Genomic DNA, 15844 nt, shown 5'->3' with positions numbered 1-15844 from the left:
AGGAGAGGGAGGAGAAGGAGGAGGAGGTGGAGGAGAAGGAGGAGGAGGTGGAGGAGAAGGAGGAGGAGAGGGAGGAGAAGAAGGAGGAGAGGGAGGAGGAGAAGGAGGAGAGGGAGGAGAAGGAGGAGGAGGAGGAGAAGGAGAAGAAGAAAGAAAAATAAGAAGAAAAAGAAAATCTTTCTAGTACTAGGAGGAAAAGAAAGTAAATGCCCAGGATTCCACTTCCTTTCCCACCTCTAGATAAGAGAGGAGTGGGGTGGTTTGCGGTGTCATTAGAAATAACCCAATGACTTGGAGAATTTCAGAATGGGGTGCAGGGTTGGGGAAAGGTCACGCTCCTTGGAGAAATCCTGCCTAAGCCCAGTTCTGAGCAAATATGGCTGGTGACAGCTGAGAAAATTACCTGGGGGCTGCCCTCGGGCCCACCCATTTAGAAACCTCACATCCCAGAGCAACCACTGGACACTTGGGCCCTCCAGGAGTGGGTGGACGTTCTGCTGAGCCAGGGGCCTGAGGAAGCCCTAAGCTTCAGCAGTGGGTGCCAAGTCTACCCTCAGAGGCCCTGGAGACAGGACGAGACCTGGCCCCTTCAATGGAGTTCAGCACAGAGGCCCAAGCAGCAGAGAGCAAGGTACAGCTCCGTGGAGATCGGCAGAAACCCTACAGCCCCCAGGCCCTTCCCTGTCACCATGAAAATACTGGCGCTTCCCCAGGAAGCCAGACCATACAGGGGAGGGGCACTGGGCGCTGCCCTCACAGGAAGTTTGAATTTCAACTTGATGGGACCTTGCTCCAAAGCAACTCATTTAAATCAGAGACTAAATTACCTTTATTTTCACACTAAGTTTTCATTGCAAATTATCCATTATAAGAATCAATTACTTTTTCCTGCACAGCTGAGTGTCATTATTCCTTTTCACCACCCAGTTTAGTAAGTTTTCAATAAATATGAGCTGCTATTATGTCATCATCATCATCACCACCAAGTGGGTTATTCCCAGATAGACAAAAGGAAGGGAAGACGAGGACAAGAGCAAAAAATAGTCCCACTTTTGTTTCAGATCTGAGTCCTCGGAGGGCTCAGGGAGGCTGGCTGGCATAGGAGGAGAGGGGAGACGGGCAGCCTCTAGGACCCCCTCACTGGGGAGTTCATCCTCTCCTTATTCGACACAAACTAGTCAAGCCCCACTTTCATCCAGGTTTAACTGCAACTGACCTGTTGACCCCTCTACCCTTTCCTCACCAAGGGAGCTGCAGAAGAGTGCACACCAGTGCACCTGCCGCCCTAGTGTACCCCAGCACACCTGTTCCCCCAGTGCACCTACTCCCGCAGTACACCTGTCCCTGCAGTGTACCTGTCCCCACAGTGTACCTGCCACCCCAGTATGCCTGCCTCCCCAGTGCACCTACTCTGCACTGCACCTGCCCCCCAGTGCACCTGCCCCCTCAGTACACCTGCCTCCCCAGTGCACCTACCCCCCAGTGCTCCTGTCCCCACAGTGCACCTGCCCCCTAGTGCACCTGTCCCTCAGCATGCCTGCCCCCCACGTCACGGACCTGGACTGTTCAGGTGGGGTCTTACAAGCCTCTTGACCTTCCCACCCATTTACTGTCTTTGTGGCCCTGGCAGTAACACACAGAAGTTAAGAGCCAGAACTCAGGAGTTAGACTTCCTGGGTGCAAATCCCAGAGCCGCTTCTCATCTGCTGTGTCATCTTTGGCAAGTTACTTAACCTCCCTGTGCCTCAGTTTCCCCATGTGAAAATGAGAATAATAATAGTAATCTGCCTCAAAGATTGTGGGGATTAATTGTGGGGATTAATTTAGTGAGTCAGGTACAATGATTAGGGTAGCACCAGGCACCTATTCAGCACTAAATGTGAATAACTCACACCCTCTCAATGAGGTCTTTCAAGGGCATCTGAAATAGCAGCCCCACTCCCAGCACCTCCCATCTCCCTTCCCTTCATTTCCATGTAGAATTATCACCATCTGAGAGACTATACATCCCATGTATTTATTATCCCTCCCACAAGAATGTATATTCCATGGGGCATTTTTGTCCTTCATTCATTGCTGTATCCTCAGTGACTAGAATTACTACTTGGTGCATAATAGGCCCTTGTAATAAAGAAGGAATATATGAAACTTACTAACTGTGTAGACTTGGGCAAGTTACATAACTGCCCACATGCCTTAGTTTACTCATCTGAGAAATGGAGATGATGCCCACACCCTCACATTGATGTGAAGATTAAATGAGGCAACATTTGTAAATAGGCCCACTCCAGTCCTTGGTACATGGCTGACCTGAGAGGATCAGTCTCTGCCTGATGGAGGAAGGGCCTGAAATGGTTAATCCCTGACTCTCCTCCCCCATGGAAAGCTGGGCTGGGCTGGGCTGCAGGGCCACTGGCAGCTATCCAGGTGGAGGCTAAATGTCAGAGGTGTGTGCCTGTAGGGTGGCCCTGGTCCTGATGCAGTCTTGACCCAGGCAGCTGGAGCCCCTCGCCACCCCCTCCTGCTAAGCAATGCTGCCTGGGCCTGGAGCATTTCGGAGTGCAGGAGCTGAGCGGTGGGAACCTCCGCAGGCCTGGGTCCCACGCCACATCCTGGCCTTGGGGGAGGTGGGCCCAAGGCCTGGACTTGCTTCCCAGCTATTCCCAGGCGGCCCGCTCTCCTGCTGGCCCAGCTGCACTGCCTGAGCCGGAGGACTGTAGGGGTAGGTCTGTCTGTCAGCATCGCTTGTCCCCACTCATGACGAAGATGTGGGCCTCAGCACAAGCACAGTCTGGACTCAGAGCCCCACTCTGTCAACCCTGAAGCCCACCTGCCTCCCTCCCTTGCAGGGAGTGTGTGGAATGGCAGTCACAGAGGACTCACCAGAGCCCAGTGACTCCAGCCTGTGGCTTCCCAGATTTCTCCAATTTCTCACAATGCCCCAGCTTCTCAGCAACTTCCCTGAGAGCCATGCCTCTCCATGACTGACCCAGAAAGACACAAAAATAGATAGACACAGGCTTCAGTGTGAATGCTGGAGATAATGTAGCCCAGCATTGTCCCACGGTCATCCACTCCACAACCATCTATGAACCCCACTCTGGGCCAGACACTGTGCACTGTAGGATGTGGCAGTGAATAAAACACAGACCTGATCATCAAAAAGCTCCCAGTCGGAAAGGGGGTACACGTGTGAGCAGGCCAGGGTAGTAGGCAGAAGTATCTCGGTGGAGCTGCACAGGGAATGACGCGAGTATGGCTGAAGGGTCTCTAACTCAGCCTGGGGAAGGAGGGAGCATGAGTAATCTAGCAGGGTAGTACCAAGGTGCTTCTGGCCAGCAACAACTTGCGGGTGAATAGAGGAGCTAATGAATGGAGAAATGATATTCCCCACCAAGGGGCTGGCTCAGAACGGCTCTGGGGAGGGTGCCAGCTTCAGCTCCCATCCTCCCAATCTTCAAACCCTGTTACCAGAAACTAAGCCCTCTGAGGGCAGGGACCAGGTTCAGTCTGCATCCCTAGAATGAGGGCAGGCATATATGGCAGGCACTGAGTACAAATGTCTGGAGTGTGCCAATGAATAAACAAACCCCTGAAGGTAAGATCACTACTGACCTGGGGACATGTTGCTTTTTTCTTATCCCACGGACATTCACATAAATTTCTATTGCCCAATTTCCTCTTGGTAAATGTAAGAACCTTCACAGGCTATAAACTCTCCAACTGGTGCCAAACAAGGTGTCACTCAGCCTCCAACATGGGTATCTTTAGAGGGAACCAACCATGGGGTTCTGCCCATCACCCTGAGTGCTGCCAGCCTCCCCATCGATGGTCACCACCGTCACACTCCTGTGGTACACCCTGGGAAAAGCCGCAAGAATCACACACCACTGAGGACAACAGCCAGAAAGTCACTGCCAATGTTTGTGGCTCGGTATTTACAGAAAAACAGGATCATCCTGTGCTTGCAACCCACAACCAGTCACAGGCGCATGTGCAGGCCCATCCACACACCCTGTGTGGAACACGCAGCCTGCTCCCCAGGCCCCTGCCGTCAACGAAAGTATACAAGGAAGAGATGCCAATTGGATTTATCTGTTTAAACACCATCCTGTGAAGCTGGTCCCTGGGTAAATTATCCAAACAGTAACCATTCTTGCTTCCTTCTTAAAGAAAAACTGTAGAAAGCATAAATTCTCCTTGCATTTCTGCTATTCATTCATGCAGCCAATATTTAATAAGGACCTACTATGCCTTAGCCCCTGCCAGTGGAACTATGCTATGGTTTGCAAGTCTGTGTTCCCTCCAAAATGCATATGTTGAAACTTAATCTTTGTTGTAATAATATGAAGGGTGGGGCTTTTTGGGAAGTGATTATGTCATGATGGCTCCACCTTCATGAACGGATTAATGTCTTATAAAAGGGCGGGAGGCAGAGGCATGCAGATCATGAGGTCAGGAGATCGAGACCATACAGGCCAACATGGTGAAACCCCACCTCTACTAAAAACACAAAAATTAGCCGGGTGTGGTAGCACGCACCTATAGTCCCAGCTACTCAGGAGGCTGAGGCAGGAGAATCGCTTGAATCTGGGAGGCAGAGGCTGCAGTGAGCCGAGATTGCGCCACTGTACTCCAGCCTGGCGACAGAACAAGAATCAGTCTAAAAAAAAAAAAAGCAGGGGGTGCTGGAGGGAATTAGCTTAAGCCCTTTTAGGCCTTCCATTCCTTCTGTCATGTAAGGACACAGCGTTCTCTCCCTCCAGAGGAAGGGAAGGAACACAGACATGCAAACCATAGCATAGTTCCACTGTCAGGGGCTAAAGCATAGCAGGTCCTTATTAAATATTGGCTCCATGAATGAATACCAAAAATGCAAGGAGTACCTATGCTCTTTACAGTTTTTCATTAAAAAGCAACAAAACACCACCTTAGGAGCAGAGGGCAGCCCTCACCAGACACCAACCCTGCTGGCACCTTGATCTTGCACTTCCCAAAGTCCAGAACCATGAGAAATGTTGTTTTGGTTTATAAATTACCCAGTGTGTGGAATATTGGCACAACTGGACTAAAACATACTAGAAATGCAAAACTGAACCAGTCAGAGCTTTGCATTCTGGAAGCTAATAGTCTAGTGACAGTCAGACAGAACAGTGGTTTTCAAACACTGTGCTCAGTGCTTTATCAGGGACAGGCCTGTGGCAGCAGAGGTGAGAGGGAACCCTACCTACCTGAAATTGATGGGGAGGAGGAGGGGTTAGAGAGACTTCACAGGTGTGGTGATTTTTGGACCGAGTCTTGAAGGACAGGTAGGCGTTCCCCAGGTATGAGCCTTCAGGTAGTGGCGAGGGCAAGAGTTAGAAATGTGAGCGACAGGGCAGGCAGAGCTTGGGCAGCTGGTAAGGAGATGCCCTGAGAAGTAGTCCAGGGCTCAGACATGAAGGGACTATACCCCTTCAATTCTGAAACTGGGTTTGGGATTTTCCAAATTCCCCTTTGATCCATTAAGAGAATCCATTCTCAGACCGAGGGGGTCAAGGGGTATCACACTTCACACAAAGACAGAGACCCTGAAGAGTAATCCAGGCCTGAGGACCCCAAGGAAAAGAGTCAGGGAGAAGAATCCTCCAGTCACTGTTTCTGAAGCCCAGGTCTCCGTATCCTACCAGGCCCAGGGGCACCTCCATGAGCCCACACACACAGAGCCAAGCCGTGAGTGAGGGCCGCCATTCCCTGGGGTGAACAAGCACCATTCCACAAACCCAGACCCAGTAATCAGACTCTGAAAAAGACTACCCCTTTCAACTCCTGGATAGCCGTGCCTTCCCCTCTTGGGATGTCACACTCTCCACCTGTGTGTGTGAATGGACTCAACTCCTCCTTTCTCCTACATGATCTGCAGGAGGCCTCTCATACAGCTGCTGGGATGCACAAGATATTGAGAACAAAGGTGACTACCATTTCAAGACCCTTTCGCAGGCAAGAAAGCTGAGGTCCAAGAAGCAGGCTACTTGCCTCAAGACCCACAGCAAACTTATGCCACAGCCATGTCTAGAACCCAATTCTCAAATTCACAGCATAGAACTCTCTCTCCCACCATAGAATAGTCACAGATAAATCCCGCTTTGCTTCCTGGTTTCTCCTGAGTTTCTACTGAACTGGGAACCACAACGACAAAAGTGCAATATAAAACAAAATTAAAATTCCAAAAATCTTAGCCAAGATGCATTCATGAATATTTCCCCTAAGTATTGTAAGCCCTGCTAGGATCCAAGTGACACAGTCTTTCTCTTTAAATATTCCCAAATACTCCGGAAATGAACTCCCAACTTCTCCTGATTTCCTTACCTCAGATTTTCTCTTTGAAGCCTGGAGAGTACTTAGAAACTTCTCTTTAAAAAGGGAAGGTGCTCCTGACAGTCATTCCAAGAGATTTGGATTTGCCAAGCTGAAGTTACAGAAACCTGTGACTATGCATACTAATTATTATTATTTGCCTACCATTAGTATGCTTTTTCACATTTCACATCTGATTTTTTATGTACATTTTTCTTAATTTTTGTGTGCAAACAGTCCTAACATGAAGTGAAAAAACTCATCGACAAAAGGAGAAAAGCAAACAAACCAGCCTGGTGTCCAGGGATTCGAGAATTTCAGGAGGCTCAGGAGGCAAACTGGATATGTTCTCCAGGAAAGGGGAGTTATTGATCGTATCAGCTACACAACCGATTACCTGAGGATTCCACTGGAAATGAAAACGAGACAAAGAGAAGGAGTCGAGAGTCCCCCAAAACCCCGAGTGGCTTCTCCCCCGCTTTAAAACACCACAGGGATGCTCACCTTTTAAGAGACTTGCTTTCCTAGAATAGCCCCAGTCCCTCGCTGTGGGCTTGTGCTGTGAATGACAAAGTACTCATGGCAGGGAGCCCCCAGAGTTCCAGCAGGTAAGGAGAAGACCCTCAAAAGTAAAATAAAAATAAAAATCTGCTACTAACTGGCAGTTATTTGAACTAGTTATACCAGAGACCAGGAGCAGGCCGTACAATCGCTTCTTCCCCAGGGCTCTTCTCCTGAGGTGAGCAGATGCCAGCCGTGTGTTTATCATTTCTCCCCACTATCTTTTTAGGCAGCCGCATCCCAAGCCAGCAGGCAGAAGCTGGACCAAGACACATGTCTGAAGGGGAAGGAGGCCAGGTTCACTGCACCAGGCATGAAATATGCCTTATCTCATATTTGCCAACACACCTGCACCATGGGGACACACAAAATGTGAACCTCATCCTCATTTCCCATTAGAAATTAGAGGTTCACAAAGCCCAAATAATGTGTGCTGGGCCATTTAGCAATGGTAGAGCAGGACTGGGTCTCCCTCCTATTCCATTCTAACCAAGAGGTACCAGGACAACTACATGTAGTGTGCAGGCTGTGAACTGCAAGAGAATCCCACATCCAAGGAGATGTATGAGCCCACCCTGCCTGCAAGGCTTGCCCGCCTGGGAGAAAGTACACTCAATACAGATATCGGGGTGCAGAAAGCCAGTCCCACTTACGCTCCCTCCACTCCTAGAGTCCAATTCCCACCTGCCCAATCTCAGCCATGGTGAGAGCAGGGGAAGGGCATATCTTATCCCTGGTACCACAGAGAGAGTATGTGATCAGGTGAGACGGTGATTGTGTGTGTGAATGCACAGCCAGGCTCAGGAAAGTGCCCAACACACACACACACTGGCAGAGCTGGGCCACTTTACAGGATTATGCTTAACTATGTTTCTTTTAAGAAACAAAGTCCCCCCCTACCCAACCCCCAACCTTGTTTTTTGTTTTGTTTTGTTTTGAAACATAGTCTGGCTCTGCTGCCCAGGCTGGATTGCAGTGGCAATCTCAGCTCACTGCAACCTCCACCTCCCGGGTTCAAGCAATTCTCCTGCCTCAGCCTCTTGAGTAGCTGAGACTATAGACACCTGCCACCACGCCTGGCTAATTTTTGTATTTTTAGTAGAGACAGAGTTTCCCCATGTTGGCCAGTCTGGTTTCAAACTCCTGACCTCAGGTGATCTTCCCGCCTCGGCCTCCCAAAGTGCTGAGATTACATGCATGAGCCACCGCACCCAGCCTAACAAAGACCCTTCTTAAATTCACACCCAGGCCCTGCATGGCTAAGCAGCCTCTCTGATCAGGCTCCCCCTTGGCAGCTGGCAGGTCAGCTACCTGGGCCCCTCTGAAGCCACCCCAGGTCACCTCTCATCATTCTCCTCCAGGAGCTAGACCGTTGGGATAACCTGGCTCTGGAGAGGAAGACTGGCAAGTCCCAAGAAAGTCTTTTTGTGTCTCCCCGTGCTATTCTCACCCTGCTGTTCTTTCCCCATGCCCTCACCCATGATGAATGCACCCTGGAGGGGGAAAGAGGAACAGAAATTCCGTGCTCTGGACCCTGCCCGGAGCTGGCTTCCCAACCATGCGACTTCTGTGGCACCTGCTCTTGCTGAGAAGGCACCAGTGGGTCCTCTCCAGCTCAAACATCTGCCTCCCTTAGCTTGTCTTGCCTGTAGGAGCTGGCCAGCCTCTCCTGCATAATATGCTGATGCAAAGTCCTCTGTTCTGAATTGGGAGAACCACCCCTGTCAGGGATGTGGGGTTTGTTTTCTTAATTAACTGAAAATGCTAACATGGGAGCCCGGGAGCTGGCAGGGGCCTGGCCTTCAACGGCTGCTAGAAAAAATTGTTGCTTTGAAATCTGGATCTCTAATGCCCCACATGGGATGTCAAAACAAACAGAGACACTCGATCCTGGAGCACAGGGCCTGGGGCCGGTTCAGGTTACAGGGCCAGAGATGGATTTAGCTACAGGATGCCACAGCAACCAACAGGTGATCAGATCCTGATTTCCCAAAATGGTACAGCTAGACCCCAAGAAGCCCCGTGCTGGGGCACGGGCTCTAGGGGGATGGGGAGAGGTCATTGGGATTTATGCCAGCAATACTTCCTGAGTGCCTACTGCCCAACAGGCATGGAGCTGGGGGCAGAGAAGGCTGCAGAGATAGCCAAGTTCTATTGACTCCTGCTCTTGAGGAGATAAAATTAGGAACAAATTGCTAATGTATAGCACAGAAGGCCCCCGAGCTGAAATATTTACTATCAAGGCCTTTGCAGATAATGTTCACTGACTTCTAATGTAGAAAGAAAAGGGTAGAGTGGAGTCTGGAGAAAAGACGACCAGAATGACCACCCAGAGCCCAGCTGAGGGACAGTAACCAGAGAGTGGAGATACAATGGAGCATTATTCAAAAGCAGGGATGACAGCAAGATCCAAAACCCCAGTAGGGAGAGGAGGGAAAGGAGATGGAAGAGGATGGAGAAGCAGGGGTCCTGAGTCTCCCACCTCCAGCCTCCTGGACTGGCAGGACATCTGATCCAGAAAGGATGCTGACTGCCCAGCCCCATCTAAGGGCCAAGGCACCAGGCTAGCACGATACAGCCCTGCATGCCCCCAGGGTGGTGGGGCCCAAGTCGCATGCACAGTTCCCTACACCAGGGATCATGCCATGGCCTTCTCACCTAACAGCTGGGCCTCAAAGAGGTCAGAAGTTCTGAATGACCAGAAAACATCCCTCTTTGGGAGGAAGTGGCAAAGTGTTCCAGGGAGGCCCCGCACTTCCCCTTCCCGGCACAAGTCGTCCCATCTGCAAAGGCCCAGAAAGGAGCAAGTTTGCTGGAGGTCAGAGACACTATGTCAGAGCAGAGCACCCCAATCCGAACTCCAGGGCCTTCCTTTTTCCTGACTTGCCTGTTCCTCTCTGAGTCTCTGGCCTAGGTCCATCCTGAGCTTGGAGACCAGGAGGTTAGAAGATTCAGAACCCCCAAGCTGCTTTGACCCAACCTAAACCCCTCAGTTTTCTTCATCCCCCAGGAGAGGGGGATGTTGAACCATTTCCTCTTGGGACACCCGTACTGCACCTCTCCCTTCCTGCAATGGAATCGGTCGATGGAGCCTTCCTTAATCTTTGGGCCTTTGAAGCACACAATGTAGAGCCCGGTTTGAGAAACAAAGCATTAAAAGTTAAAAACTAGCATTTTAGGAAACCACTCGGTGCCCACTTGCACAGAAACACAAACCTGGGGACTAAAATCACATGCCAACAGTAGGTTTTATGGTGGTCATTCAGATGATTCAGAATAAATGCCTCCAATTTTTAGAGTATTATTATTAAAATGAAAACAAAGAAACATTTCTCAAGGAAAAGCACATTCTGAAGCAGAGTCTCAGACCTTAGAGAAAACATTCACATAATGTTCCCAGGGGTCTCTGGGGCCCAGTGTGAAGGGCTCTGGCTAGGGGTGAGGACCCAGGCTACGGAGTTAGGATGCCCTGGACCCCTCCCTGTCCCAGCTGTGTCCTGACTGCCCTCTACAATGGCTGCCACACAGTAGACCAGCAATTCAACTTTGTTGAACACCCAAACGAATGAATGGTTAGATGAATTAAGAGGCTCATCCTGGCTCTGCCATTTACCAGCCCCGCATCTTTAAGGAAAGGTCCTTAATCTATGAGCCTTAGTTTCTTCATCTGTGAAATCTACAAAATTAGTCACGAGTCAATCAACTACTGCAAGAATTAAATGAGATGCAAAGCCTTTATCAGAGTGATTGGTGCATTCAAGGTACAGAATAAATGGTAACTATTATTGTCACTTTTCAACAATGGCTTTAATCTCACATCTAAAATATCTTTCCAGCTCTGTACACCTTCCCTATTCCATCATGCCATATTATATTTTGGTAAATCCCCAGCACAAAGCCTGGCACAAGTAGGAACACAGAAAACATCTGTTGAAGCATAATTTACCAGAAAGCGTCTCTGATCTGGAAACCCTGGCCTCGGGTGAGTGCCAGGGGCTGAGGTTTCTAGCATCTCCTGCCTCCTCCATGGGAGGCCACCTCTTTGTCGCAGACCTCAGCCCTCCAAACTGTACCTGAGTATTCAAGGCCAGGAAGCTCACCTGCGTCCATGCCACAGGAAATGGGGCAAGGGGGCATTTGCTCTGCAGAGGGTAGGGGTGCTGGCTGAGCCCATCCCCCTGCTGCAGACTTCTCTTCCCATTCCTTCTCACTCCAGCTCTGGGGAGCGTGGGCCTCCCCCCAGGCAGCGTTCCCAGGCTTCAGCAGTAACAGGCTCTCCATTCTTCCCTGCCCTTGGCAGACCTGCCTCCTCCCACTACGACACTGTCTGCTGCTGCTCATGGGCAACTGCCTCAATCCAAGGAGACAACGCAGACCTCTTGGGGCCCAGGCCTGGTCTGTCCCCTGACCCTATAGGAAGAAGAGGAATTGGTCTGAGTCTCCTGCTGAGATGGACTCACAGGGTCACTCATTTTACCTCAGGCTGCAAATGTCATTGGTCTCTGGCATCTTCACAAACAGCACTCACTGACCACACTTCGTTTTTCCCAAATGAGGGAGAAATCTGACATCTGCCCCTCCCGGATCTTCACGCCTTGGGCCAAGCTCCAGCTACGTTCAGATGTCAGCCCCCACCTCCCTGCCTGAAGGATGACAACCACCAGGAGAAGGGGGGCCTATCTCCAAGTTCAAGACTCGCTACCCACTGGGGATCCCAGCCCCCACCTGTGTCTCCTCCTTCTCACATTTGCCCATCAGATACTATTGGCAAGAGTCACCAGAACTCAACCCAAAAGCAGAAATCCGCAATTCAAGGAAGAGGATGTAACGCGGCCTTCTCTCACTTACCAAGTTTATCCAGCTATTTTCCAACTTTCTTTTTAGGGATCCTGAGCTCAGTCCTCAAGAATTACCTTCTGATGTCCCAGAGCTGGGCGCTGGGAGCCCAGGTCCACAGCAGGGAGCTGCAGACAGGGAGTCCTTCTGTGGGCATGGATTCCTGGGGTGGGGTGTGCTTGATTTGAAGCAGTGCCTCCTCCTCTGGAGGCTTCAGTACTAAAATCTAGCCCAGGAGGGTCCCAGCCACAGCCCAGCAAGGCATCCAGCAAGGGAGGCAGGGCCACTGTCAGGAGCAGCATGTGTGGCTGTCTTTCTTAAAGGGACAGCCTGCCCCAAGAGCCCAAGGGGAGTGGAAATGCTAGAAAGGAAGGAGCAAGGGAGGATGAGCCAGCATCCTCTAGGGAAAAACTCTGAACACACACCAGTCCGTTACCGGTACTAGCCTCCACAAGCTTCTCCACTTTCCTGATGTGGAACATGGAGGCAGAAAGACCCTTCCCCAGGGGAAGCTGTCCTCCTGTAGCTCCAACTCCAGGGCTGAACTCACCCAGAGGGTGTTGCAATAACTCATAAGAAATATTAATTATTTACTATGTACACAGCACTTTCCTAAGTGCTTTGCATGAAGAAACCGATTTAGTCCCCATAGGAACTTCCGGAGGTAGGTATTGTGATTATCATTCCCATTTTACGGATGAGGAAACTGAGGCCTGGAGCTAGTAAATTGCCAAGGTCTTACAGGTAATACATGAAAAAGTTAGGATTTCAACAAAACTGATTCTACTGGAGCTCAACCACTCATCTTCTACCAACCTTGTCTGGAGGGTAAATTTCTTTTTTCATCTTTATAGTTTTTTGTATTTTCCACATTCCAAAATAAGCATTATTCTGTATAAAGAGAAAAAAAATACAGATTCCACTTTTTCTCTCTCACTCCAGTATTTCAACCAAGACGAGACTAGAGCAAGAAGATAAATGTATTCTACATGAAAGCTCTAAGAGGAAGGAGAGTAGCAAAATTAACAGGACAGTGCAGCAACACTATGATTAAATCTATTTGAGTTAAGTTTTGCCTATTATAGATCCACAGGCAGGTTTTAAATAAAATTAAAGCAATCACTTTTTCTTTCAGCCAGAATTGAAATAAAAAGTTTTTTAAAACCCGGTAATTGAAAAATTCAGTGAAGTCCAGGCTCCTCATACATTATCCAAGACCTTTCCTAATTTGATCACCATCTCCCTCCGCAGCTTCCCCCACATGGTGCCACCCACCCCACCCAGCCACCAGGCCCGATGACCAGAGGTTTCCATAAGCCTCTCCAGCATGCTGCCACTCGCTCAGGCTAGGATGCCCATTCCCTCTGCCTGTGCGGTCTTTGCCATCTTTCCAGACCAGGTGAAACTGTCAGTGCTGCTATGGAGGCTTCCACCCCCATAAGCAGAGTGTTGAAAGTTAAAAACTCCCTCCTCTGCACTCCCACAAGCTTTGCCCATTGCTATGGACTGAATGTGTCCTCTCAAAATTCCTAGGTTGAGGCAGAATTCCCTATCTGATGCTATGTGTAGGCGGGACCTTTGGGAGATGATTAGGTCATGAGGGTGGAGCTCCCCTGAACAGGATTCATGCCCTTATAAAAGAGACCCCAGAGAGCTGTCTCACCCCATCTGCCATGTGAGGACACAGTGAGAAGGCTGAACCACCAGACATCAAATCTGCCAGTGCCTGGATCTTGACTTTCCGGCCTCCAGAACTGTGAGACATAAGTGTTTGCTGTGTGAGTCACCCAATCTATGGAGTTTTGTTAGAGCAGCTTGAACTAAGACATCAAACAAAGTCTGTTGTTAGAGGTGGCATCACATTGTATGCTAATTAACTGAGCATCTTTTTTTCACTTTTCTGTCCCCAGCACCCAGCACTAAAATTGTGTGGAGTCAGGCAGCACATGATCGTAATTCTGTTTGAGAGTGTGTCTGGTTCTGTGGGCCCTTCCTCATGAGTTACCTCATTTGAACTTCACAACAATGAATGGGCATTAGATGTGTCAAATGTTAGTACTGGAGGAGGTAAGTAGCGTTTAAGGTCCTTGTAACTCTGCCCTTTGAAGACTAGGTTTGCCCAGATGGACTTGAAGGACTAGCCAGGCTCCCCAAGCCCATTTTCAGCTGGGCCAGACTCTACCCCCCGTACCTGCCTTTCCACAGGCCTCCTCGTGCTCCAACCTAACATCCTTTTGTCCTCAGCTTCCTCCAGCCAAGCCGAGCACCAGTGGGCACAGAGATGATGATGATGCTCACCAGCTGGGGTGCAGGCTGCATTCTCTGTGAGCTAGTGCATGCAAAATGGCCAGACCACTGATGAGGGGCCATGTTTTCAAGTAAGAACCCAGAACCATTCTGCCAGTTTTATGGAGGAAAACCCTGTTCCACATCCCCGGGGCTGTACCTCCTGGCACTGGCATCACTGAGAGAGGGTGTGGAACAAAGGCACACAGAATGTCAGAGCCAGAAGGAACCTTAGAAATCACATTGCCCAACCCCACTCTAGACAGGGAAACGAGGGCCCAAACTCGGGAGGGACTTGTCAGAAACACAGTGACTCAGTAGCAGAAGACACAGAGCGACAGCTGGCTCCTGAGCCCTTTTGGATGATTCCTATCCAAGCAAGAAAAAGGAAACTAAAGAGTTTATACTAAAAGGATGTCACAAAGGCTAAATTAATTGCAAGGCATTCTTCAATTACACAGCACACAAATGGGCTTTAAATGCAACATCACACACAGAAAACATGTTATAAAGAAAACAATACAGAAGTATAACAGAAGAAGATGTTCAGTAACAGTGTTCAAATTTAGTCACCCTGGAGGCCAAGTCACGCTACAACCCACGTTCTTCCATGAGCTCCCCCTACGAATGAATTGAGCAGGTAGAGCTAAATCTAACACTATTTCTGCATTGTGTTAGTAGAATGCATTAACATGAAAATACCACAGATTAATACTTTCTTTCATCCTCAGATAAAATAATTTATAGTTGTGCCAGTTGTTGGTGTTTAGTCAAATACTGTTGGTCCCCACCCCCAATTGCACACAGTGGATTGTACTTCCTGGGTACTTGTGTTGGGTGGGGCCATGTGACTAATTTTGGTGCACTCGCTGAAAATGGAAGGTGAGTGTCATAAGGGTTAATTCTGTATGTCAATTTGGCCATGGGACCAGGTATTTGGTCAAACACCAGTATAAAGGTTGCTGTGGGGTTTTTTTGTTGTTTTTTTTTTTTTTTTTTTTTTTTTTTTTTTTTTTTTTTTGGAGACAGAGTTTCGCTTTGTCACCCAGGCTGGAGTGCAGTGGCATGATCTCAGCTCACTGCAGCCTCCGCCTCCCAGGTTCAAGTGATTCTCCTGCCTCAGCCTCCCAAATAGCCTGGGACTACAGGCATGTACCACCATGCCTGGCTAATTTTTGTATTTTTAGTAGAGATAGGGTTTCACCATGTTGGCCAGGCTGCTCTCAAACTCCTGACTTCAGGTGATCCACCCACTCTGACCTCCCAAATTACTAGGATTACAGGTGTGAGCCACCATGCCCAGCCAGATTTTTTGTTTTCCTTTTTTTTTACATGACATGAACACTTAAATCAGTAGACTCTGAGTAAAGCAGATTACCCTCTATCATGTGGGTAGGCCTCATTCAATCAGTTGGAGGCCTTCAGAGAAAATGACCGAGGTCCCCCAGTGAAGGGAACTCTATCCCCAGACTGCCTTCAGTCTTGAGCTGCAACATCAGCTCTTTCCTGGGTCTCCAGGATGCTGGCATGCCCTGCAGATTTTGGACTTACCAGTCCCACAATCATGGGAGCCCATTCCTTAAAACAAATCCAGATATATGTAGAGAGAGGTCCTATTGGTTCTGTTTCACTATAGAACCCTGACAAAAACAAGCATCATTAGTGGTCTAGAGCTTTTAATTGTGAGGACCAGACTCCCTTTTCCTTTAGCACAGCAATTGTCAACATTGAAGACAAGGCCTGTTCTGCCAGCCTCAGTTCCTAAGGGACCATAACAAGCAGAGCCACTCTGTTGACCCACTACAGACAGATAGCATGAGTAAGA

General features: G+C 49.2%; 1 protein-coding gene across 1 annotated transcript in view; it reads right to left on the bottom strand.

Moving 5' to 3' along the window:
- The window catches only part of DAAM2 (dishevelled associated activator of morphogenesis 2), an 85054-nt gene extending 74038 nt beyond the window's left edge, over positions 1 to 11016 (bottom strand). Inside the window, 1 exon segment of the mRNA XM_017870164.1 lies at positions 10998 to 11016. Coding sequence (XP_017725653.1) covers positions 10998 to 11007 — 10 coding nt within the window. The 5' untranslated portion in view covers positions 11008 to 11016.
- Between the last annotated feature and the right edge of the window lie 4828 nt (positions 11017 to 15844).

This window comes from Rhinopithecus bieti, unplaced genomic scaffold (assembly GCF_001698545.2).
Source record: "Rhinopithecus bieti isolate Rb0 unplaced genomic scaffold, ASM169854v2 scaffold_4553, whole genome shotgun sequence".
Classification (NCBI taxonomy): domain Eukaryota; kingdom Metazoa; phylum Chordata; class Mammalia; order Primates; family Cercopithecidae; genus Rhinopithecus; species Rhinopithecus bieti.
This window is presented reverse-complemented; position numbering and strand designations above follow the sequence as displayed.